The 26,431-nt window shown below is 38.4% G+C and overlaps 1 protein-coding gene across 1 annotated transcript in view; it reads left to right on the forward strand.

Annotated features, from left to right (window-relative positions):
- Nucleotides 1-26,431, forward strand: part of GPC5 (glypican 5) — a 580,092-nt gene that overhangs the window by 152,023 nt on the left and 401,638 nt on the right. Inside the window, 3 exon segments of the mRNA XM_038390981.2 lie at nucleotides 17,911-18,008; nucleotides 18,011-18,550; nucleotides 18,552-18,629. Coding sequence (XP_038246909.2) covers nucleotides 17,911-18,008; nucleotides 18,011-18,550; nucleotides 18,552-18,629 — 716 coding nt within the window.

The following is a 26,431-nucleotide window of genomic DNA, read 5'->3' on the forward strand; positions in this document are numbered from 1 at the left end:
GTCTGCTGTGTGAGATATGCAGCTCAAGGTGAAGGTGAAGACACATGTACAGTTTCAAGGACCAAGCATTAACAAAAGTATATCATAAGTGAAACAATCTTAAAATATAATTTTCCTTATTAAATTACACCACATGAAGACTGTGTAGTTTGGAGGATTGAACAGGATCAGGAGTCCGGCTTGAGTTCCGGTCAGTTCTGGATCTGACGCTGACTGGCTGGATGGTCTTGCCCAAGTCATTCCATTTCCCTCTGCTTCAGTTTCCCTGTAAAATCAGGATGATGTTATGCATATAAATGACATTTTCTCTAATAGTCATCCCATCCCTGGCTACTGATCATTCCCAATTCAACCTGCAGAAGGTAACACTTTGTAAAAGACAGTCATTTGTAATAATTTTCTTTTGTAATGGCATATATTGAAGTTGAGGCACCTGCTCTTGCTGGGCCACACTCTGCCATCATTTTTTAGTAAGAACTCCTCATTGATTTTAATGGGAATTTCTAATTAAAAATTTAAGGTACCATACACTTTTTCTTCCCAGATCCCTTTTGCATTTCTACATAAAAGTGGCATTAATAGATATAAGTAAATGCTGTTTGATCTAAATTATATTGCACACAAAAAGTACTGTTAAAAGAACATGAAGATTTCTAAGTCAAGCACTCAAAAGTTAGGAGATGCTAGCATTACGGTTGGGGCCCCTCCACTCCCATTTTTCTGCCCTGGAGAATGAAGTTAAAGGGTCAATCGTCCTTCCTGTTGGTATTAATTTTTTTATGTTATAGACCAGATTCATCCATGCTGCTGCAGGAAGTTGTTAATTGCATGTGACCTACTTGTTGCTCATGTCCCCGGACTTGAGGGGCAGGACACCATGTTACCCTTTTTCCCTCCCTTGTTGTATTCACAGGGGGAAGGCAGCTTTAATTTCTACAAGGGCTTTATCAGAGAAATGCTGGTTGAGCCTGTGTAAAAAGCGTTAACGCACCTCCTGGCTGCCATGGCAATACCTTTTCCTATATACACTTCTTCAGTGATGTATTTGCCACCTATGAATCTCCCAGTGAAGAGGAGGAGTCAGCTGCTTTCTGCCACTTAAAGTCCTTGTTCGCTGGTTGTCTATCCACTACCTAGGTCCTGGGCATTAGATTCTGCCAGGTTTGTCCATCAGTTAACTAGGCTGTGTCTGGTCCTGTGACTGTTTTTGATATGACTGCTGATTGCTAGCTGGCAAAGATATTATGCTGTCTTTCAGACTTCTCTTTTTTTCCTATGGCAATTTGAAAAGCACATTAAAGATTGATGTCCAAGTTTCTCATCCACTTTATGGCTTCCAGTGATGTGGAGTGAATCAAGGCTGTCCCTCCAGAGAAGGATCTTAGAGCCCAGTGGTTCACTAGGAGTTCAAGAGTTTGGACATTCTCTCCCCATTTGCAAATCAGGCTGTCCTTCGTTTTCCATTTGTGTGGTAGGTAATTGCAACATCCACGTAAGGTTCTGCTGCAGTTCACTGTTATCTGGTATGGTGAAACCAGTTGGTTGATATGTAGGATCCATAATCAGGCCTTGATTCTTGATACTGCTGTTTCCCCACAATTTTTTCACAGTTTTGGTGACAGTCCCATTTCAAGAGCTTTGGCCGGTAACCAGAGGTTCCTAGACTTAAAGCAGCATCTCAGGGGTGAAGGGTGTTGAGATCTTCTTAGATGGGCGAGTCGGTGTTATCGTATGGTTCTATTCTTGAATTATTGCTGCTTCTCTTCAGAAGGATGATGGCAAAATATGTGGGAGGATGGGGAACCAGACTGTTGGTATTGGTTTCTGTACTCCTGTGACAATTCTCTTAGCAGTGTGCAATTCCATGTTGCTGTGTTTTGTATGTAGGCTACATGCCTATACTGGTGCACAATATTCAGCTTCAGAGAAGATGAGACCAAAATGGCTGTCTGCAAAATGTGAGCATCTGGTCCCCAGCTGGTCCTGCAGGCTGTATCTATTTGATAGGGGAGATAGATAATACCTCTCTGCTGCTGAACAGATGAGTAATGGCAGCATGCAGAACCAGTGCTAGACAAAGCAAGTACAGAGTTTTTTTCCCAAGAAATGGGTTTTACTGATGTTGTTTCCATGTTTTCAACACACACACTTTAATGAAGAACTCTGCTGCAAAATATTAATTTATGGTCATGGGCTAATATGGTAAGGCTTTGCTGAGATAATAAACACAATCAAATGTGTGGCAAATTGAAATATCATCTTTCTGTCAATGACTTATTCTTGAGGGATCCTGTGAAATTAAGTTATTACCCACATGTTCCCAGACAACATAGAATTATTAGCAAAATATTGTTCTGTTTTCTTTCATGTATATTAATTTAAAGATAATTACTTTGCTGCTGTTGAAGTGCACATTGAAGAGATGTGAAGTTAGCAATCATAATGTTAAATGTACCTAGTACTAGACAGGATGGATTTTCACTCACTTATGGCAGAATTCAGACCCAGTGTAAGTGGTCACAAGTTTATTGACATCAGCTGAGTTGTGTCCACTTACACAACAGCAGATTTTGGCCCTAAATTCTCATTATGTTTTATCTTAAATGAGAAATAGAATTTATTTCTAGGCTGTGTAAAGTTGAAACTATGGCAGACATGTGTCTCATTCTATCTCTAGACATTATAGTTTTGAAACAAATACAGGAAAAAATAGATTTTTCTTCTCCACTTTATTTTTTTCTCAATCTTAAAATGCCTTCATTGGGAAACTAATCTATGGCCTTGCCCTATGTGCCTATTTTAAACCAAGCCATAGATGCTACAAAACTTTTAAAACAATGACAATTTAAAAAAAAGTCCCCTCATTAACTTTTGAAGACTACATATTTTATGAGTTCACAGCAGAAAGTTATTAATGATGTATGAAATATAAAATCCTGCATCAGAAGTTAATAGCACACTGTAGTGATTGTCTGTTATTGTATATTAGGTTCGGAGAGCACCAGGGAAACCCAGCAAGCACAAAGGATTCTTCTTTAAAAACAAACAAACAAAAGCGTTATATCTTCTTCTAAGATATAAGGATTTTCTTTGCCCATTTTCATTATCCCCCAGCACCTTCTATTGCACATGCTATTTACAGAGAAATATAACTATAATATGAGTGTTGACAGGCCTGTGAATCAGCTCATTGGAGTGGTTTATGTTATGGTGCATTTTTGTGCAAAAATTAGGTGTGGGTGTCTTTTTTTTTTTTTTTTTTTTTTAATGTGGATTGAATTTCTGTGAGTGCTGTATTTTCCAGCTGATCCCTGCTGGTTTTTGCAAAGACATTTCCTTTTGTGGGTCATAAATGTCTAGTGACAACTTGCCTGTACCACAAAGGATAATTTTTTGGAACTGCACAAAACAGTGAAAAAGCTGTGATGTAAAAAAGCATGCTAAAACTCCTGTTATGTGACATAAGTAACTATGAAACCTGAAGAGTAATTTATTTTTTCAGAAAAATACTAAGCCCAATATTCAGCTGCGTCAGCCAGTGCTCCATGCAGCTTAGGAGAAGTGGGGCAAAAGGTATCCACTGCAAGCCTGATCTCTTCTTTAGGCTTCCTTGTCACCAGATTGTAAATCAGAGCAGTTTGAGGAGTTATCTAATTTGCACTACCTGCGACCCAGGACATAGGGGAACTCTGGCCACGCTCCAGGTTTCAGGAAGAGGGACACTAGTAGCTCATTTAAAATGCTTGGTTTAAATCTTAGATTGTAAGGGCCAGATGCTACTACCCTTATAGTAGCACGTTGCTCCTCATGTGAGTTCTGCTGAACTTAATGGACTATTTCCAAAGAATGTATTATCAACATGAGTAAGGGTATCAGTATCTGGCCCTAAAATGTTACTGTGAAAAGTAGTTAGACAATTTATTTTGTACAGCTTTCATCAACATTTTCCATTGTTTCAGCCTTCTTGAGGCTACTTCAGTGTAGAAACATTCTTCATAATTTCAGTGATATATGGTATGACTATGGTAGTAAAACTGAATTTCTTATATTTTGTTTTTTATAACAGATTTAGAGAATCAGGGTTTTTTTTTCCACAGACGGGTGCTATTTTTCTCCTGTAATTGGAAAGAATGTAATGGTCTATATTATTACCAACCTCCTGAGAGCTTCTCCCTTGTCAAGTTAGAAACAGTGTATTTATTTACCTGTCTATATCTTGAAAGTACATGCTTCAAATTCATTTCTTGCTCTGTTCAGCATTCCATAGTACAAGTACTGTAAGATGTGGTATAAAACAATATAATTTTTGCTATCATCCATATTTTACAGCATATTGTACTTAAGTCAGTAACAATGAGACCTAGACTAAAGCTCTGCAGAGAGGCAGATATTTAAACTCATTCTTGTATTGCGGCCTAATAGTCATATCTGAATACAGGGTTAAATCTTGGTCCTGGCAGGATCTTATATAGAACCAGTCCTATACCCCGTTTTTCAGATAAAAGTCCCACTGGCATGGATGTAAGTTTTGCCTGAACAAGAAATGCAAGAATTGCAGAAGAAGCAACCTCACCATTTTCTTTTCAAGTGCAAAAAATAAAAAAAAAACAAAAAATCATAATCTAATGAATATATAATATCCCACACCAGACTACTGTGGAATTTAGAAGCCCCTGACCCAAAGTTGTGTCTTAAATATGGTACTCTCAAATGTCCTTGCTTAGTGTAGCAGATCTTAACAGGTATTAGTTGTGATGACCCCACTGATGCCTTTCTACATTTCTATTTGTTTTCATATGTAATTACTATGCAAATTAATGGAGTTTGTTGAAATATCCTGGCACTTGCTCTTTGGGTGGAGTAACCTCATCGTGCTCAGCCAATATACTGGGATGCCTGTAATATGTCCAATGTTCACATTTATGCATAACAGAAATGACTCTGAGTAAATGTTAGTAGTTGATATAAAGAAATAAATCTAACATTTTTATTAAAAGTATGTTAATCTTGGTTATTGATACATTTAAATTGCACCACATTATGTTTGATGCCACTTTCACTTAACAATCCAAAAATCCTAGACACACTACAAGTCTACTAGTTTTCTGCCCTACCTAATTCTAGGTTGGATTGATTTAAATCAAAGTCATGTAAATCACCAGTTTTAATCATGATTTTATCAGCAAGCAGGAAACTTTGATTTTAACTTCTTTTTAATTGTTTTGCATTTGTATTGTTTAATTACTTTCCTGAAGAAAGGTTGATTCTCATTGGTTGCTAATCATTAAAATGTTTATTTGCAGCTAAATATAGCCATTACACTACATTTGTTGCTGCTTTTGATTGCATGAAGAGGCTACCAGTGTCAAAAACTGGTTTAACACTTCAGCAAACTCTGGTTCCAGGTGCTTAGCTAATGACTTTCAGTAGTTCCCTGGTTTGACTTTCTTTAAAACTTGGCGGCAAATATGTACTGCTTAATATTTTTTTATCTAATTTAATTGATTTTAAGAAATTATAATAATTTAAGCCTTATCATAGATTGTCAATGTTAATTTTAAATATCTTTTTTAAAAATAAGCCTGTATTTGATTTAAATAATTCAATTTAAATAGAAAATTAGATTACAAAAAATCATTTTATCCTCCCACAAATTCCTCCCCATTTTGATCAATTCTCCCAAACTTGTTTTCCAAAGATACCCTTGTTCACACAGCTGTGATGTCCTGCATCCTCCAGTTATTATGTGAGTGGTACAAATGGCTCCTCTTTATCTAGGATGGGGAGAGAGAGTCTGGCAGATGCCCTGAATATTGGGAGAGGATTGCTATAGTGGAAAGTGAACACAGCCTCCCTGACTCTGGGAAGCCTGTAATGAGTCAGAGCAGCCCCAAAGGGTAAGATATATGGCCATGAGTTACACTGACTCGGCATATTCCTTACTCAGGTTTCTATCTGTGGGTTAAAATGAAATGTAAAGCTCTTTCCCCTGCAGAAACCACAAGGGATTTATAATTTATTGTTTTATAGTAAGGTCAGTGGATGTCCAGTTTGATCAGAGGATCCATGTCAGTTTAGTCATCATTCCGTGATAAGGTTTGAGACAGTTCAACTTCTACAAGTAAGATTACATAACTATTTATGCATATTACAAACCGTTAATCATTTAATATCTTTGAGTTTGTGTGTAAACTCATGTACCACTATTTATAACTAGTAATTCTGAAACAGTTTCCAATGTTCAGAAAGTTAAAAAGGCAATTTAAATTTAAAAATGGAATAATGCAACATCATGGCATTTAGGTATTTAGCAAGGCTGTGTGATTAATTTACCTGTGTTAGCAAAGATACTGTTGCATTTACTACATTTTCTTGAATTTACCCCTAATATTTTCCTCCCGCAATTATTATTTTCTATAATAAGCTATATTAATTTTCTGATCAAGGAAAACAAATGTAGGGGCTGTTCTGTCATTACTCAGTAGTGTAGATCTTTGCGTGAATAACATTCAGCTAAGTTTTCAGTTTCAAAGATTTCAGGTTTTTCTCCAGTTGCTTCATTTTGGTAAGTAAACTGCATGTTCAATTGATGTTTGATATCTTGGCAAATAAAATCATCAAAGCAGGAGAAGTTACCAAGAGCATTCCAGATAAGGAAGGACCAGGTACGTGTCATTTGGGTCAATCTGTTAGTTCCTCATGGTAGATTTCACTCCACCATGTGGTATATGCTAAATGAATAGTGTTCAACTGGATCAGTATGAAGTGTATGTTAATGGAGATTAATTTTAGTGAATTCCATGGATTTTCTGCTGGCACTTATCCTTTAGATCCCTATCTCATCTAACATTCACAGGCAACACCTGAGTGAGTTAATTAGTTAAGATCATTTATGTGTCTTGGGAAAAATATAAATATAGAAAACTTGTTACAGGCTTTTGTTTTCCTAAACTGCAAACTTGAGCTGAGATTTGTAACTCAAAATTCCCTTTGACCAGTAGGAGTTGTGTATGCCAGACATGCATGATTGGACCATATCTCTAGATGACGCCTGATACCCAACATTATTTGGACTGTCCATAAGCAGAAGTAAAACACATGAGAGTACTCAGAAGCAAATGTCTCTAGTGAAACACAAGACTAAGGCTGTTCCATATGATCTGTTCAAGGTTTCAAATATGAAAACATCCACAGCAGTATTTAGATATTATAATTTTTTTAAAAAAAGAAAAGGAGTACTTGTGGCACCTTAGAGCATAAGCTTTCGTGAGCTACAGCTCACTTCATCGGATGCATTTGGTGGAAAAAACAGAGGAGAGATTTATACACACACACACACACACACACACACACAGAACATGAAACAATGGATTTATCATACACACTGTAAGGAGAGTGATCACTTAAGATAAGCCATCACCAGCAGCAGGGGGGGGAAAGGAGGAAAACCTTTCATGGTGACAAGCAAGGTAGGCTAATTTCAGCAGTTAATAAGAATATCAGAGGAACAGTGGGGGGTGAGGTGGGAGGGAGAAATACCATGGGGAAATAGTTTTACTTTGTGTAATGACTCATCCATTCCCAGTCTCTATTCAAGCCTAAGTTAATTGTATCCAGTTTGCAAATTAATTCCAATTCAGCAGTCTCTCGTTGGAGTCTGTTTTTGAAGCTTTTTTGTTGAAGGATAGCCACTCTTAGGTCTGTCATCGAGTGACCAGAGAGATTGAAGTGTTCTCCAACTGGTTTTTGAACGTTATAATGCTTGACGTCTGATTTGTGTCCATTCATTCTTTTACGTAGAGACTGTCCAGTTTGGCCAATGTACATGGCAGAGGGGCATTGCTGGCACGTGATGGCATATATCACATTGGTAGATGCGCAGGTGAACGAGCCTCTGATAGTGTGGCTGATGTGATTAGGCCCTATGATGGTATCCCCTGAATAGATATGTGGACAGAGTTGGCAACGGGCTTTGTTGCAAGGATAGGTTCCTGGGTTAGTGGTTCTGTTGTGTGGTGTGTGGTTGCTGGTGAGTATTTGCTTCAGATTGGGGGGCTGTCTGTAAGCAAGGACTGGTCTGTCTCCCAAGATGTGTGAGAGTGATGGGTCGTCTTTCAGGATAGGTTGTAGATCCTTGATGATGCGTTGAAGAGGTTTTAGTTGGGGGCTGAAGGTGATGGCTAGTGGCGTTCTGTTGTTTTCTTTGTTGGGCCTGTCCTGTAGTAGGTGACTTCTGGGTACTCTTCTGGCTCTGTCAATCTGTTTCTTCACTTCAGCAGGTGGGTATTGTAGTTGTAGGAATGCATGATAGAGATCTTGTAAGTGTTTGTCTCTGTCTGAGGGGTTGGAGCAAATGCGGTTATATCGTAGCGCTTGGCTGTAGACAATGGATCGAGTGGTATGATCTGGATGAAAGCTAGAGGCATGTAGGTAGGAATAGCGGTTTGTAGGTTTCCGATATAGGGTGGTGTTTATGTGACCATCGCTTATTAGCACCGTAGTGTCCAGGAAGTGGATCTCTTGTGTGGACTGGTCCAGGCTGACGTTGATGGTGGGATGGAAATTGTTGAAATTATGGAATTCCTCAAGAGCTTCTTCTCCATGGGTCCAGATGATGAAGATGTCATCAATGTAGCACAAGTAGAGTAGGAGCATTAGGGGACGAGAGCTGAGGAAGCGTTGTTCTAAGTCAGCCATAAAAACGTTGGCATACTGTGGGGCCATGCGGGTACCCATTGCAGTGCCGCTGATTTGAAGGTATACATTGTCACCAAATGTGAAATAGTTATGGGTCAGGACAAAGTCACAAAGTTCAGCCACCAGGTTAGCCATGACAGTATCGGGGATACTGTTCCTGACGGCTTGTAGTCCATCTTTGTGTGGAATGTTGGTGTAGAGGGCTTCTACATCCATAGTGGCTAGGATGGTGTTTTTAGGAAGATCACCAATGGACTGTAGTTTCCTTAGGAAGTCAGTGGTATCTCGAAGATAGCTGGGAGTGCTGGTAACAAAGGGCCTGAGGAGGAAGTCTACATAGCCAGACAATCCTGCTATCAGGGTGCCAATGCCTGAGATGATGGGGCATCCAGGATTTCCAGGTTTATGGATCTTGGGTAGCAGATAGAATACCCCAGGTCGGGGCTCTAGGGGTGTGTCTGTGCGGATTTGTTCTTGTGCTTTTTCAGGGAGTTTCTTGAGCAAATGCTGTAGTTTCTTTTGGTAACTCTCAGTGGGATCAGAGGGTAATGGCTGTAGAAAGTGGTGTTGGAGAGCTGCCTAGTAGCCTCTTGTTCATACTCCGACCTATTCATGATGACGACAGCACCTCCTTTGTCAGCCTTTTTGATTATGATGTCAGAGTTGTTTCTGAGGCTGTGGATGGCACTGTGTTCTGCATGGCTGAGGTTATGGGGTAAGCGATGCTGCTTTTCCACAATTTCAGCTCGTGCACGTCGGCGGAAGCAGTCTATGTAGAAATCCAGGCTGCTGTTTCAACCTTCAGGAGGAGTCCACCCAGAATCCTTCTTTTTGTAGTGTTGGCAGGAAGGTCTCTGTGGGTTAATATGTTGGTCAGAGGTGTGTTGGAAATATTCCTTGAGTCTGAGAGGTCGAAAATAGGATTCTGGGTCACCACAGAACTGTATCATGTTCGTGGGGGTGGAGGGGCAAAAGGAGAGGCCCCGAGATAGGACAGATTCTTCTGCTGGGCAAAGAGTATAGTTAGATAGATTAACAATATTGCTGGGTGGGTTACGGGAAACATTGTTGTGGCCCCTTGTGGCATATAGCAGTTTAGATAGCTTAGTGTCCTTTCTTTTGTAGAGAAGCAAAGTGTGTTACCCTCTGATCCCACTGAGAGTTACCAAAAGAAACTGTCACGGCTAACCTGGTGGCTGAACTTTGTGACTTTGTCCTGACCCACAACTATTTCACATTTGGTGACAATGTATACCTTCAAATCAGCGGCACTGCAATGGGTACTCACATGGCCCCACAGTATGCCAACATTTTTATGGCTGACTTAGAACAACGCTTCCTCAGCTCTCGTCCCCTAATGCTCCTACTCTACTTGCGCTACATTGATGACATCTTCATCATCTGGACCCATGGAAAAGAAGGTCTTGAGGAATTCCACCATGATTTCAACAATTTCCATCCCACCATCAACGTCAGCCTGGACCAGTCCACACAAGAGATCCACTTCCTGGACACTACGGTGCTAATAAGCGATGGTCACATAAACACCACCCTATATCGGAAACCTTCTGACCGCTATTCCTACCTACATGCCTCTAGCTTTCATCCAGATCATACCACTCGATCCATTGTCTACAGCCAAGCGCTACGATATAACCGCATTTGCTCCAACCCCTCAGACAGAGACAAACACCTACAAGATCTCTATCATGCATTCCTACAACTACAATATCCACCTGCTGAAGTGAAGAAACAGATTGACAGAGCCAGAAGAGTACCCAGAAGTCACCTACTACAGGACAGGCCAAACAAAGAAAATAACAGAACGCCACTAGCCATCACCTTCAGCCCCCAACTAAAACCTCTTCAACGCATCATCAAGGATCTACAACCTATCCTGAAGGACGAGCCATCACTCTCACAGATTTTGGGAGACAGACCAGTCCTTGCTTACAGACAGCCCCCCAATCTGAAGCAAATGCTCACCAGCAACCACACACCACACAACAGAACCACTAACCCAGGAACCTATCCTTGCAACAAAGCCCGTTGCCAACTCTGTCCACTTATCTATTCAGGGGATACCATCATAGGGCCTAATCACATCAGCCACACTATCAGAGGCTCGTTCACCTGCGCATCTACCAATGTGATATATGCCATCATGTGCCAGCAATGCCCCTCTGCCATGTACATTGGCCAAACTGGACAGTCTCTACGTAAAAGAATGAATGGACACAAATCAGATGTCAAGAATTATAACATTCAAAAACCAGTTGGAGAACACTTCAATCTCTCTGGTCACTCGATCACAGACCTAAGAGTGGCTATACTTGAGCAAAAAAGCTTCAAAAACAGATTCCAACGAGAGACTGCTTAATTGGAATTAATTTGCAAACTGGATACAATTAACTTAGGCTTGAAAAGAGACTGGGAATGGATGAGTCATTACACAAAGTAAAACTATTTCCCCATGGTATTTCTCCCCCCCACCCCACCCCCCACTGTTCCTCTGATATTCTTGTTAACTGCTGGAATTAGCCTACCTGCTTGTCACCATGGAAGGTTTTCCTCCTTTCCCCCCCCTGCTGTGGGTGATGGCTTATCTTAAGTGATCACTCTCCTTACAGTGTGTATGATAAACCCATTGTTTCATGTTCTCTGTGTGTGTGTATATAAATCTCTCCTCTGTTTTTTCCACCAAATGCATCCGATGAAGTGAGCTGTAGCTCACAAAAGCTTATGCTCTAATAAATTTGTTAGTCTCTAAGGTGCCACAAGTACTCCTTTTCTTTTTGCGAATACAGACTAACACGGCTGCTACTCTGAAACCTACAATTTTTTTAACACTCTTCTTTAAGGTTTGGTATTTGGGTTAGTCTAATGGGTTAAGTCTGATTTTTTGGATACACTGTAAAGTCTTTTGTCAAAGGCTCACAGTGTTCTTAATGGTTTCTGGGAGAGCTTTAATCCAGTCTCTGTGGCTGTAACTTTCATTAGTTATATATTGGAGATTGGCTGAAGCGTATTCATTTGCTGTATACAATATTAGATGTTGGACTAGTGCCAAAGTTCAGTAAAATGTAACTGACTGCCCATAGTAGTAATGAAACTGGAATCTGTCAGGGCACCTTTGTGTAATATTAATTTTTTCCATTGTAAAGTCTGAGTATTTAGAGCATAGATCACTATATTTAATAACAAGTTCAGTGGATTAAACTCTATTAAGCAAAAGAAGGGTAAGCTTTGAAAAAGGTGCACAAATTGTGAGAAATGCAGTCATCATTTTAATGTGCTGTTCTACTAAACATAAAGATGAGAAATTTGCTCCAAAAATCTGTCCTCACTCCCACTCCAAGGTATAAAATTAGAAAGCACTTTCCTCCACCTATTGGGATGGGGATTAGAGGTTAAAGACTTTCAGTGCCCATTTAGGGCCCAATCCAAATTCCAGTGCAATCAGTGTGAATTTTTCATAAAAGTTGGATTGGGCCCAGAAAAAGGAGCAGGGATGGTCTCGTCCCCTATTTGTAAAAGTTTGTTTTATATATAAACAAGGCAGAAATTGCTTCATATGCGCATATAATTTGTACTATTAATGATAAAACTGAAGGGATTATTTCTTACATTATCTTAAAAATCAAAAGTGCAAATGAGAGGTGGTGAAGTGATGTAGCAATCCAGGACTCTGTTTTTGTAAGTATTTGTTTTTTGTTGCTTTTCAATAGCTTGTAGTTCTTGTATTTAGTTTTGTATCCAGCTTTAAAATCAATAAAGACATTTGTTTATAAAGCTATGCTTTGATTACTACTTTAGGAAGAGAGGAGAAACATGCTATTACAGTTTCTTTGTAACTCTTGCAATTGTAAGGAGCTCTCTGGGATAAACAAATTTAAAAAGAATAAATGAGAGGTTACAATTATTGTAAAACAAATAATTGTAAAATGGTAAACCAAAAATTCTTTTATGGTATATACTAATCACTTGTGTTACATTTGCAGATATTAACAAGAAAATAACTTGTATTCATGTGTTAACATGACCAATCAATTCAAAATGAAAAGAGTTCACCCATAATAAACAATAAAACAATTTACTGAATTATTTAGTTTTGTCCTGTTTATATTATGTTTTGTCTAGTCTTCTATTTTCTGTTGCTTCCTGGCACAGATATAAAATGAGAAATTGGTATGCTTTCCAACAGTTTAAACAGCTAATAAAATCACAGCATAGATCTTTGTACTGAAGTTGAACAAATGTTCTTTAAATGGTAGGTACAAATGTGAAAATCACAAAGTAAGTTCTTTTGAAAAAATACTTTTAATAACTGTAAAAAGGCAGCTTTTCATTGCTCATCATTTTTGTATTAGTAATGGTTTTTATGTACATTTAGATTTATATGGACTATATACTCACCAGTTATTTTATGTGGGTGAATAATTTCTGAAGATTGATGTAAATCAGAATGCAGAGTCTTATAAGATTCAGAGCCCCATTACTATAGATCTGACATACTCACAGTATTGATCAGGAATAAATTGACTTAATTGTCATCTTGCTTCTGAAAGTGTCATGAACAACACAGATTGTCCTTTTGAAATGATCACAGGTACTGTTCCATATCACAGGTAAATGTAGGTCTTCTACTTCTTCATTCTTCAGGTGTCCGGTATTATCACATGCTGCTTAGAAAAGGACAAATGGTCAATAAGTCATGCAGGTTTGTATGTTCATTCACTTGTGGATTGCAGGGGCACTAGAAATGTAATTCAGTCTTGAAAGTTTATTGTTTAGAACTACATTGTAAAAATCTGATTATCCATGTACAGTGTGATTTATTCTTTCATCTAATGTTTCTGCTTTTAGCAATAGAGTACTTCAGCTTTGAATTGTCAGACATTTTATATTATGTATTTTATGGTTTTCATCTATCAAAGAATAATAATGAAAAATTTTGAAATGGGTCATAAAATGCCTGTTCATGTCATTCTAAAGAGGTTCCTATTACATTATACTTTTAATTAACATTACCTACTGATATGAATTTTATCTGAAGTATTGATAAGGTTTTTGTAAAAGACTGAAACTCTAAACTTTTGAAAATAGCCACCTTCTCAGAAGAATATCTTCAGCATATCTTATGGTTTGTTTTATTTAAACAGTCTGAAATAGGAATTGGCTTGATTTCCCCCTCCCCATCATTAGTGTGTCTGTTATGCACTTTAAAATTAAAGATCATAGTTCAGTGAGTGGAGATAACATATCTTAGTGTCGTTGAATGTATTTTTAGAGAGAGATGGATATTATTGACATATAAAACTGAATAGAAAAGGCAGCAATTGAAATTTCCTTCTGTCTCAAGTAGGCATTTGTCTAGTTTTTATGGGAGGGTTAAGGAAAAAAGTAGAATTAACACATCTTTCCTTAGTCTTCTGGATAATGATCAGAGAGATGAAGCTGACCAGAAATAGTAGACCTTTGCAATAATCAGACCTTATATTAAGGGAAACTTGACGCATTTTTAATGGAAAAAGGAAGGTGGCTTGTACAATAATGTTCAGTTCATATGGAATGTATTAATATGTCTTCTCTTTAATCTTTTTTTTTTTTATTAAGGACTTGATCCAAAGCCAACTGAAGTTTACAAAAATCTTTCCATTGACTTTAATGAACTTTTGACCAGGCTCCAAACCCCTTTATTCCTATAACAAATTAATTCTCAGGTGTGCTGCAGACAATTTTGGGCTTCAGATCCAATTTAGGCTGATTACTCGATTATTTATTGGGTTTTTATGGTGGTGAGTCACTGACTAAATTCAAAATACTCCTCACAATAACTGTCAGATATAATTTGGCAAGATCTGATTCTTATAGTTTTTAATGTGCATGGTTTTACAACTATTGATTTGATCTGTATATTTTCCTTCTCTTTATTTTTAGAGAGAGACAGTTTAAAAATATATATGGTAAAAGAAAAATGTAAAAGGATTTGCCAGCTAAATTGAAACATATGGCACAAATCAAGTTCCTTTCTAAGACCTTTATTTTGTGGCTACGTGAAATATTTAGTAACAAGATTCTAGCTTTCTTATTGAATAAAAACCCAATAATTTCAGATGTAAACATATAGTTAGTCACTCAGTAGCTAAAAATGGGTTGTCTACTAACCTACATTCTTACACTTCTGTACATTTTAGCCAAGGTTCCCTGGGTTTGTAAACCCCTCATTTGTATTCCCTGAACTGAGATTTTTATATGGAGACTGGGGGGAAGACCACAACACACCAGTGGTATTTGTTTTGTTTTTGAAAGAACAAGATTTCATCCTCCTTACCTGAAAATCACAGAGCAATATGGGACTGAATGGTTTGTTTTAGAACTCGCAAGTGTTCATGTCCACTAATGCAAAAATGATACATTATATGGAAGGGTCACGGTAGAAACAGCAATAAGAAGCCAATCTCCTTATTTAAAACCTTAAAGGTTATGTCCCCTAAAACATAGATCGATGAGGCTTATCATTTTACTCTATAAGTTATTCAGATAATGGAGACTTCCTGTTCTAAAGGGTCAGATATTTTTGAAACTAGTATGGAGGTATGTTGTGTCCCTGTGCTATATGGCCTTGTGTGATTATATATACTGCTGTGTATGCAAGCATATTTCATTGGGTTGGCTAAGAATATGAACTAGGAAAGCCAGATAGCTCTTTTGATTCTATAAATTGGCACCAGAGATTGGCAATGAGATTGCTCCCTCATTCCAGTGGAGGGAAGCATGCTTTCTTCAATTCCCAAGGTTATTTGTTAAGCAGAGACATGGATGTGGTATTTTATTGCAATTAGAGGAATATAGACTGTATTTTGAAAAAGCAAATAAGAAAAAAGTCCAGTATCAAGTGTTCTAATCACAATGGTTTCTTCTATGGTACTAATTGATTTTTTCCTCATTGTTAAAGCAATTAAAACATAGTCAATACTTGTTCACCTGGCCCCAAGGCAGACCACTGTCTTCTGTAACATGCCACTTTCCTAGTGTAGAGAGCTCTGGTATGGAGGGGGCAGAGTTGTGATTGGTTGGGATACATAATGTTAGGTACAGGGAAAGATAGACCCTGGGTAGTTGACAGCTTGAAACCTCCCATAGGGACAGTTATTCGGTGTGATGGCTTGGAATCGTCAGTTTCAGAAATTATGTACTGTGCCATTAGTGATGCTTGTGTAATAACTTTATTTATATACCATCCTTTTCCCAAAATGCTGAGGATGCTGTACTGCAGAATAATTACAAATGCAATATAATAAAACATTCTAAACTGTAACCCTCAAGTTATAAATAGTTTAAAAAAATGGGTGGATCAAATTTTAGAAATGTGAAGACAGTGATTGAACAGGAATGTGATAAATAAAAAGTCAAGAGTGGCTATTCTAAACACCTGTGGGGAGAAATAAAACTTTAAGTTTTTTTTAAAGTGGGATAAAAATGAGGTGGATTCTGGGGGAAGGAAATTACATGTTATAGGTCCCACTGCAGTAAAAACCTTGATTGCCTGTCAATGTCAGATATAGTGGCAAAATTCTAAGCACTGGGTAAGTGTGTGAATATAGAAATCCGTCATTAAAAGGCTTAAGTAGAAGGCTCCAGAATTTGGAAAGCCAACTATAAAGGGCTTTTAAAAGCAAGCATATCAGTTTAAAGTTAATCTGCCAGTTTCTAGGCAGTGAATGTAAATCTTGCAAAGCAGTTCAAGACAGTGAGCAATTATGCCACTGTAGTCTGAACAAGTTGCAAAAAATAGCTCATAAAGAGAGAATTCACCAACTGAGTTTTGTAGGTATGAGGGCATTTTTTGCTCTTCCAAATTTATCACAAGCTACATTCACTGACCAACAAAAAAAAAAAAAAAAACCCCTCAAACCTTCTAATTAACAAGGAGTTAAGATTGCCCAGTGGTATCTTGTGTCCTTCCAAACATCAAGTTCAGCAAAACTTGAAACTTTGAAAATCAGGAAAGAGAGTTAAGGTACATGCCTGTGCAACTTTAACTCTGTGTTAACAAAGTAGAAATCAGTGATGTAGAGTTAGGGTATTTAGTGTAATTTGCTTATTTACAAAATGTATACGACTTCTGTTCCATTGAACAGAGGTGGTTACAAACTGTACACACACTGTTCTCTTGCAGAAATCTTAAGGCATTACTGCCCTATCACCAAGAAGCAATTCTTAGCATCTAACTGCTTAAACGCACTGCTCTCTCTTCCAGTCACAGCCCATGGGCTTTTCACCTGGGAAACTCATAGTCCAAGTGTTTTGAAAGGTGGTGTGTACATTAACCCTCCTTTTGTGAACCCACTAAACCTCAGAAAGGGTTTGACTTCCCATTCACTGGGAAATACTTTAATCTACATGATCTTCTTACCTACTTTCAGAATTAGGTACTGCATGGGTATTTTAACTCATTTTATCCTGGGTACTTATACATCAGTAAGGCATAACATGCACAACATTAGCATTTGTTGCTATAGCAATCATCTTTTTGCTAGCATTGAGCCAGATTCTGCAAAGTTCTGAGTGCTCTCAATTCTCATTGACCGTTGCTATTGTTGGATTTATCAGCACAGTTTCAAAGTATGCTTCAGACTGTATGTGATACACCTGCTCTCTTTCAAAAGGAAGCCACATCTGTTTGCTCTGTAAAAGTTACATATTAATGAATAAAACAGAAGAGCTGTTTCAAGTGTTCATTGCCATCTTTAACACCCCATTCTAAATGGTAGAGACTTTATTTCATGATTTGAAGTGGAATGAGTGATAATATTTCACTTACATTACAAATTGTGAAACGTCTATTAAATTAATGGAGTGGGTGATCTAATGTATCGAGACAGTTACTGTTGGTGTCTGATTTATTCTGCAAGTTAGTTACCATTCATTTGCCCTTTGCATTTGTTTATAAAATACATTATATCAGAAAAGTTGGTTATTGTATATTTTAGTAGGATCCACAATGAGCTAGGTGCTATCAACCCACTAAAAAAAGGTTTATATGTGTTTAGAATGTATCTTCTTAAACTCTAGCCATTAATTGTTGCAATACAAAGATATCTGTGATATAAGTGAAACACAAATTAAAGTAATATAATACTTAAGCTTTTGCTGAAATGTGTAATCCTTTTGTACTCTATAATATTCACCTCTTTTTTTTTATTACAGAAACCTATGAAATGCTTATCACACAGGCTGAGAATTACACAAGCATGCTTTTCTGCAACACATACAGAAACATGGCTGTCGAGGCTGCTACAGCCGTTCTTTATGTTTAGAGTTTTTTATGGATGTGGGACGCTTTGTATTTGGCATAGATATTAGTACAGAAGAACTGGTGAACAGATTTTTTGACACTCTGTTCCCACTAGTCTATAATCATCTGATTAATCCTGGTCTGACTGACATTTCACTGGAATATTCAGAATGCATTCGAATGTCACAACGAGATATCAGTCCTTTTGGTAATGTTCCAAAAATAGCCATGGGACAAATGGGGAGATCATTGTTATCCAGTCATACTTTCTTACAGGCCCTCAATTTAGGGATTGAAGTGATCAATACAACAGATCATTTGCAGTTCTCTAAAGACTGTAGCAGAGTCTTACTACAAATGCAATATTGCCCCCACTGCCAAGGAATGACTTTAAGTAAGCCATGTATGGGGTACTGCCTGAATGTAATTAGAGGCTGCTTGGCTAACATGGCAGAAATTGACCATCACTGGAGGAGATATATTCAGTCATGGGAAGGGTTATCCAGTGCAATGCATGGGACATATGACATTGAGCATGTACTTCTGAACTTTTACTCACTTTTACTCACATTACTTTGTTAATGATGCTCTGACACAAGCTAGTATCAATGGACCAAAAGTAATTGAACAGGTAAGCAGCTATCTATTTTCCATCTTCCATGCTTATTGGAAACACAGCACATGGAAACTAACTTAGAAAACTGATGGATATTTGATGATTGTTATACCAGTTAATACGTTTGTGTCCAAAAAGGGCATCATACAGCAAAACAGTTGTACAAAATTGTCAGTTTTTTCTTTAGTTATTCACATGACTTGCTATTTTCTCAAATCATAGAATCATAGAATATCAGGGTTGGAAGGGACCCCAGAAGGTCATCTAGTCCAAATACTATATTCACAACTATAGCAGAGTGAGGAGTCACCATATTTTAGCATTTGCAGATTTTTTTTCAGGGTAAAAAGCTAGTTTTCCAGTTGTGGAATGAACTGGTAATGTTTACCAGAACCATCTAAATAGTTGAAGTGATAACGAAAAATGTTTCACACCCATGAAACCACAAGCTGATTTTTTAAAATCAGTTGTGTTAGAATGTCTTTACACAAATCAGTAGAAAACTCTATTTTACTTCTAGCTTTTTGTCATTTTGTCCATTTAGTTGTTATACTTTTCAGTGCAGTCACTGAATGGCCTTTACTGAGAATTCTACAACTGTTGAATAAACAAAAAAATCCTGAGTTCTGCTGAGTAAGGGTGAGTGCTGGGAAGGGTAAGTTTGATGTTTTAAAATACTAATAAGCAAAAACTAAATTTCTTGGTGCAAGCTAATTCCAGAGACTTTCTGCTTTTGTAAAAAATGCTAGGGGTAAGGTAAATGAGTGCCAGATTTGATTCATAATATTAAATGAATTGCTGGACTGGTGAAGATGTTTATTACTCTATCACATACATTGTAACAGGTTTGGAAATCTCATGGACTTTATGCCATAATTGAAGCCCCTTATTTTCATGAACTAGAAATATAAGATCTCTTGTCTAGTATATATCTAACTATAAAGATGACAAGTAATAAACATTCCTTCCCTCTAGATGCCAGTGGTTTGTCTTCAACACCTATGGCTGTAGGTAGATTTATTTGAAAATTTTCTGTTATCAATGGAGTGTACATTTCATTTGCAACGAGTAGCACATTCTTTCTTGAGGACATTTCAGGGGAAGAGTAACTTGCATGAGAAGCTAACTTAGCTGTGAACACATGAAAAGTGAAGAGTTTTTTTTTTTTTTTAATACCAGGGCATTAGTTAAAGCTAATGTAGCTGCAAATGTATGAGGCATATCTATGCCAACAAATGTTAACTCTTACTCTGTTATACTTACAATATGTTGTGTAAGTACACTTTCACCTATAACTTTCATGGGTGCTGCCATCATACTCTGCTCAACTACCATGGTGATGTGGGTAGCATAAGAACCTAGAATAGAAAGCTGTTTATTTTTAGAGGATGTGCAGATCAATTTGTGGTTGGATGTGACTGTGATATGGTGTGGTGTCACTCAGGTGCCAGTAATAATGCTAGGAGTATCACAAACTCCCTCTCACTTGGTTACCTGCTGCTGAAATGGCTTCTGCCCACAACAGAGCCTTACCTAATAGACTAGTGCCTGATTCTCCTGTTCACTTGCATGGAATAGAGGCATGGGGCTTTTCTGACACATCTAAAGAGGGAAAAAATAGTGGGCTGTTGTCATTGGCTGCAGGTTGCTGTGCCCTAACTATTGGGCTGTCATTTCCAGATGTCACTGTAGGTATATTAGTACTACAAAGGGAAACTTTATGGGAAGTTGAGGCTATTCAGAGTCCTTAGAAGCATTGACTCACAAATCTGGCCCCTACCAGGCACTATAGAAGGAACACAGATAATATAGCCAGTTGAATTAGTCCCTAAAGTACAACTAGAGGAAATATTACTTTGAAAGTGGTTGCTAGAACACATGTAGATTTCTGAGATGAGGTCAGTGGCTGCCCACAGTTATCCTAGAGCTATCTTCATGATTCCCATCCACTCTCTCTGAAAATAGACGCCCTGACTGGAGTCAGGCTCCTTCATTTTGGAAACAAATAGCTCTCAACAGCTTTGGTCAAAATGAGTCATTGGACATCATCGAGAGGGGGTTCTCTATTGAGCTGTGGGAACAACTTTGTCCCATTTCTAATCTCAAACAGCCCATGGAAGTTATAGGATATAAATGAAATCATCCATCACCTACTTCAGATCTTAGCCATATAATCTGTTCCCCATCCTATCTCTAGCCTCAGCGAATTGGGAACAGACAGAGCAGAACTCTATCTGAATAGATTCCTCAAAGAGGTTTATCTTCACACTTTTATTTTACTATCGCACAGTCAAATTCCTCTATTTTTCTTAAAAAGAAAAGGAGTACTTGTGGCACCTTAGAGACTAACAAATTTATTAGAGCATAAGCTTTCGTGAGCTACAGCTCACTTCATCGGATGCATTTGGTGGAAAAAACAGAGGGGAGATTTATATACACACACACACACACAGAGAACATGAAACAATGGGTTTTATCATACAGAGAGTAAGGAGAGTGATCACTTAAGATAAGCCATCACCAGCAGCAGGGGCGGGGGGGGGAAGGAGGAAAACCTTTCATGGTGACAAGCAAGGTAGGCTAATTCCAGCAGTTAACAAGAATATCTGAGGAACAGTGGGGGGTGGGGTGGGGGGGAGAAATAACATGGGGAAATAGTTTTACTTTGTGTAATGACTCATCCATTCTCAGTCTCTATTCAAGCCTAAATTAATTGTATCCAGTTTGCAAATTAATTCCAATTCAGCAATCTCTCGTTGGAGTCTGTTTTTGAAGCTTTTTTGTTGAAGGATAGCCACTCTTAGGTCTGTAATCGAGTGACCAGAGAGATTGAAGTGTTCTCCAACTGGTTTTTGAATGTTATAATTCTTGACGTCTGATTTGTGTCCATTCATTCTTTTACGTAGAGACTGTCCAGTTTGGCCAATGTACATGGCAGAGGGGCATTGCTGGCACATGATGGCATATATCACATTGGTAGATGCACAGGTGAACGAGCCTCTGATAGTGTGGCTGATGTGATTAGGTCCTATGATGGTGTCCCCTGAATAGATATGTGGAGAGAGTTGGCAACGGGCTTTGTTGCAAGGATAGGTTCCTGGGTTAGTGGGTCTGTTGTGTGGTGTGTGGTTGCTGGTGAGTATTTGCTTGAGATTGGGGGGCTGTCTGTAAGCAAGGACTGGCCTGTCTCCCAAGATCTGTGAGAGTGATGGGTCGTCCTTCAGGATAGGTTGTAGATCCTTGATGATGCCATCACCTTCAGCCCCCAACTAAAACCTCTCCAACGCATCATCAAGGATCTACAATCTATCCTGAAGGACGACCCATCACTCTCACAGATCTTGGGAGACAGGCCAGTCCTTGCTTACAGAGAGCCCCCCAATCTGAAGCAAATACTCACCAGCAACCACACACCACACAACAGACCCACTAACCCAGGAACCTATCCTTGCAACAAAGCCCGTTGCCAACTCTGTCCACATATCTATTCAGGGGATACCATCATAGGGCCTAATCACATCAGCCACACTATCAGAGGCTCCTTCACCTGCGCATCTACCAATGTGATATATGCCATCATGTGCCAGCAATGCCCCTCTGCCATGTACATTGGCCAAACTGGACAGTCTCTACGTAAAAGAATGAATGGACACAAATCAGATGTCAAGAATTATAACATTCAAAAACCAGTTGGAGAACACTTCAATCTCTCTGGTCACTCGATTACAGACCTAAGAGTGGCTATCCTTCAACAAAAAAGCTTCAGAAACAGACTCCAACGAGAGACTGCTGAATTGGAATTAATTTGCAAACTGGATACAATTAACTTAGGCTTGAATAGAGACTGGGAATGGATGAGTCATTACACAAAGTAAAACTATTTCCCCATGGTATTTCTCCCCCCCACTCCACCCCCCACTGTTCCTCAGATATTCTTGTTAACTGCTGGAATTAGCCTACCTTGCTTGTCACCATGAAAGGTTTTCCTCCTTCCCCCCCCCGCCCCCGCTGCTGGTGATGGCTTATCTTAAGTGATCACTCTCCTTATTCTCTGTATGATAAAACCCATTGTTTCATGTTCTGTGTGTGTGTATATAAATCTCCCCTCTGTTTTTTCCACCAAATGCATCCGATGAAGTGAGCTGTAGCTCACGAAAGCTTATGCTCTAATAAATTTGTTAGTCTCTAAGGTGCCACAAGTACTCCTTTTCTTTTTGCGAATACAGACTAACATGGCTGCTACTATGAAACCTGTCTATTTTTCTTGTGGTTGATAGCTCCCCCACTCCTCCCAACTCCAATCATCACCGTTACCCAAACACAGCCTCATTTACCCAAATTAATTTGGTGGCTGCCTTCCTTTTCCCCTGCTCCCCGTGACCATACAAAAGGTGAGAGTGATAGCAACACTGATGCCACTCTGGCTGAATAGTCTCTGGCTCTAACCTACAATTGAACCTTTCAGTGTGTCTGTCTCTCAGAGTAGGTCTGCAATTGCAAAAAGTCAGCTTTCCAGCACCAGACTGGTTGAAAATGGATACTTAGAGGAAGTTATTACCCTTCTCATGGACCTTAAGAAGAAGAGCAAATACACTGTGAACTTTGCACCAGCCAGCAGAATAACTACCATATTAAACAAGTTAAACACAGCCTTCAGTTCCTCCATGAGAGCCTTAATGTGTATGCACAAGAGTTCAAGCAAAATAATCAAGACTCTGCAATATTATATATAAAATTAAAGGAAGTTTTAAATAAATTCCAGCATGAAATGTTTTCTTAGAGTAACAACCTTTACTCTAGACTGACAAGCTCATAGAACACAACCTTGAAGTTTCATTCTTCTTACAGTATTACCCAGATTGAACCACTGCAGGAGGTTTCATTATTTTTCCTATCCATTAAAGCAGACTTCCTTATAGCTACTGTCTCCTGTGAGATGAATTTTTCATTTTACTGATTAAGTCAGACAAATAGTCCTCAACTGCCATAGCATTAACTCCCAAAATAAATTAAAGGTGTACTCTTCATTCTATTAAGCATCAAACTCCAGTCCTTAGGAGCAATGACAATCTCAGGGCAGAGAAGTAATGCACTGAGATTTACTAGGTGGCCACCTGGTCATCGATATATACATTCACCAAATTCTACATATTGGTTATCCAATCTTTAACCAGTGCCTTTTTTATTAGCAGAAGTCTTTCCTGCTCCTAAGTGCCCACAAGAAGGACGATATATAGTGCATAATATTGTCTGTTGACTTGAGCTGTTAGCCAATAGTTATTGATAAGTTATTTTCTTAAGGAGAAGAAATTAATTGAATCAGGTATTTCTTTGGTGCCATCTTATTTGTTATACACAAAGTCCTGTTTCTCTGAACACATTAGGAACAAACAACAGGCGGCAGTTTCCTTGCTCACAATTTCCAAGCCTGCCTTTCCAGTCAGTCCTTTGTGTAAATGAAACTCTTTGTTGACTTCCTTCTGCCGCCACACTCACATTGCTTATCTGGCTTTCTGTTGGCTTTTCTGTTTGCTTTCTACTTCTGACACATACAGACACACACAGCTCCACCAATCAATGCCCTAGACTCTTCATTCTCCTTATTCTCTCTGAGTTAGTTCTTGCTCAGGATTTCCAAGCTGATCCAATGCCTTGGGCAGTGGCTTCTTTTGTATCCGCTATCTTACTCCATAAAGGAGCTTAATTGCTTCTTCCATTTAGCCTGAATGAAAATTGGTTAGCATGCACATTGGCTTCAGTGCAGACAGTGGTTGCCACTTGTGAGCAGCCACAACTCCCCTCCAGCGCAATAATAATATTGTGGATGTCCATATTTAGATGTCCTCCTTCCCACTGCTATGAAAATCCCATTATAATGGATCTGTGTACCTGAGCACAGTGAAGAATAGGATAAGGTATCTGTGCTTAATTGAAAATGTCCTTACTTCAACATTCCTTAGCTCCAGAGATCTGGCCCACATTGAAGACAAATATGTAATCAAGAATAGAGATGGAAATGCACATCCAAATATTTGAGTTTCTTTCATTATGGGGAATGAATGCTCAGCACTAGGACATGCTTTTTTTTTCTCAAGGTATTATTTTAACACAATCTGTAATCTAGGAAAGTATAAGTTATTAATTAATTAATTATGAGAATTAATCTCACTGTGGAACTTGTCTCAGTTGGAGAGAACTTCAGCAGGTGGGATGTGCCCCTGTTGCCAGTGACTGATGATTGGTTTTACTCCCAAACTCCAAGCACTTTGAAGTACACATTGTAATGGATCTGTGGCACTTATTACTTGTATAAAGGACATATTCAGATAATCACAGATGAATTTTCTTATTCAGATGTCAGTTCTGACATAAGTTTCCTAATACAGTGTGTTAGCATGGTCCCCTTATGGTAAGCACAATTACTATTAAATTTTCTTATGTTTTCTTGGTGACTCTTTTTATCAGCCAATAGTGCCTAGCAACTCTAAAAAGGAGTCATTACTATCTATTGTAGTATTGCCAACTCTTACACTTTTATTACATGTCTCACTGTATTTAGTATTCTTGTGAAAGCCCCAGCTCTTGGACACAAATGAGTATACAAGAATATCAGCTTTCATGTAAAATAAATAAATAAAAGTTTGGCCAGGTCTATTGTACAGACTTATACTGGTATAACTAGGTTGCTCAGGGGGTTGAAAAATCCACCCCCCTCCCAACGAGTGACATATCTATACCGACCTAACCCCTGGTGTAGACAATGCTAGGTCAGCAGGAGAGTTCCTGTTGACATTGCTACCACCTCTCGCAGAGGTGGATTAACTAAGCTGACAGGAGAAACTCTCTCAGTGTAGGAATGTCTTCACTTAAGCACTACAGTGGTGCAGCTGCGCTGATGCAGCGTTTTCAAGCTTAGACCTGCCCTAAGATTCTAGCCCTCAGTGTTGCGAAGAAAAGCTAGCACATGTAATTGGAGTATAAACTTAAAGGCTCAAAAAATAAGACCTATAAAATTCAATTTATATTTTAAAATTTCATTTTTATTTTTTTTTGGTTCCAGAGTCTAGTTTTTGAATGCCTGATATTGACAGTATTGCTGCTGTATTAAGGCCTTCTCAGATAGGACCAGTTCCAAAACCTAAAAATCAGTGGGAGTCTTTCCATTCACTTCATTAAGCTTTGGATCAGATCTTGACTGTAATGCAGATCAGTGACAATAACCTGGCACAAATAGTCTCTCAAGGTTATAGTTTGGTTTTTTTTGGTCTTTAACACAATAGACTATGACTCTCTGAGATATAATGGTCTAGTAAATTAGTTCAGCTTTTGTAAATGTGGTTTATGTCTGTTGGTTAAATGGTCCAGGCAATTTTTCAGTAGAAATAGTTAATTCAGATAGGCAATAAATGTTTCTCCACGTAAAATAATTCATTGGGTTTTAGAGAGAAGGGGTCCTGAATCCTTTGGAAATTGGCTCATTAATATTAATTTATCAGAGTGACTCATGAATTGTTTACCAAACTTTGATAAGCAGTTCATGCATCAGTGGTTCTAACAAATTCAGAATAAATGATTGTGAGTCAGCGAATAATGACTGTCTCATGCACTCAAAGCAATCTCTGCAGAGTTAGAACAGAATCTTTTTAGCAGTAACTGTTAACAATGCTGAAAGGTGAAATTTGGAAGAGTTTTATTATATGTATATGCTATATACAAATCATAATATAGATTCCACTGTGTGCTCTGAGTATAATAGTAAGTGTGTGTGTGTGTGTGTGTGTGTGTGCACGTGCGTGTACACGCATATGTGTATATAT

This window comes from Dermochelys coriacea, chromosome 1 (genome assembly GCF_009764565.3).
Source record: "Dermochelys coriacea isolate rDerCor1 chromosome 1, rDerCor1.pri.v4, whole genome shotgun sequence".
Lineage (NCBI taxonomy): Eukaryota > Metazoa > Chordata > Testudines > Dermochelyidae > Dermochelys > Dermochelys coriacea.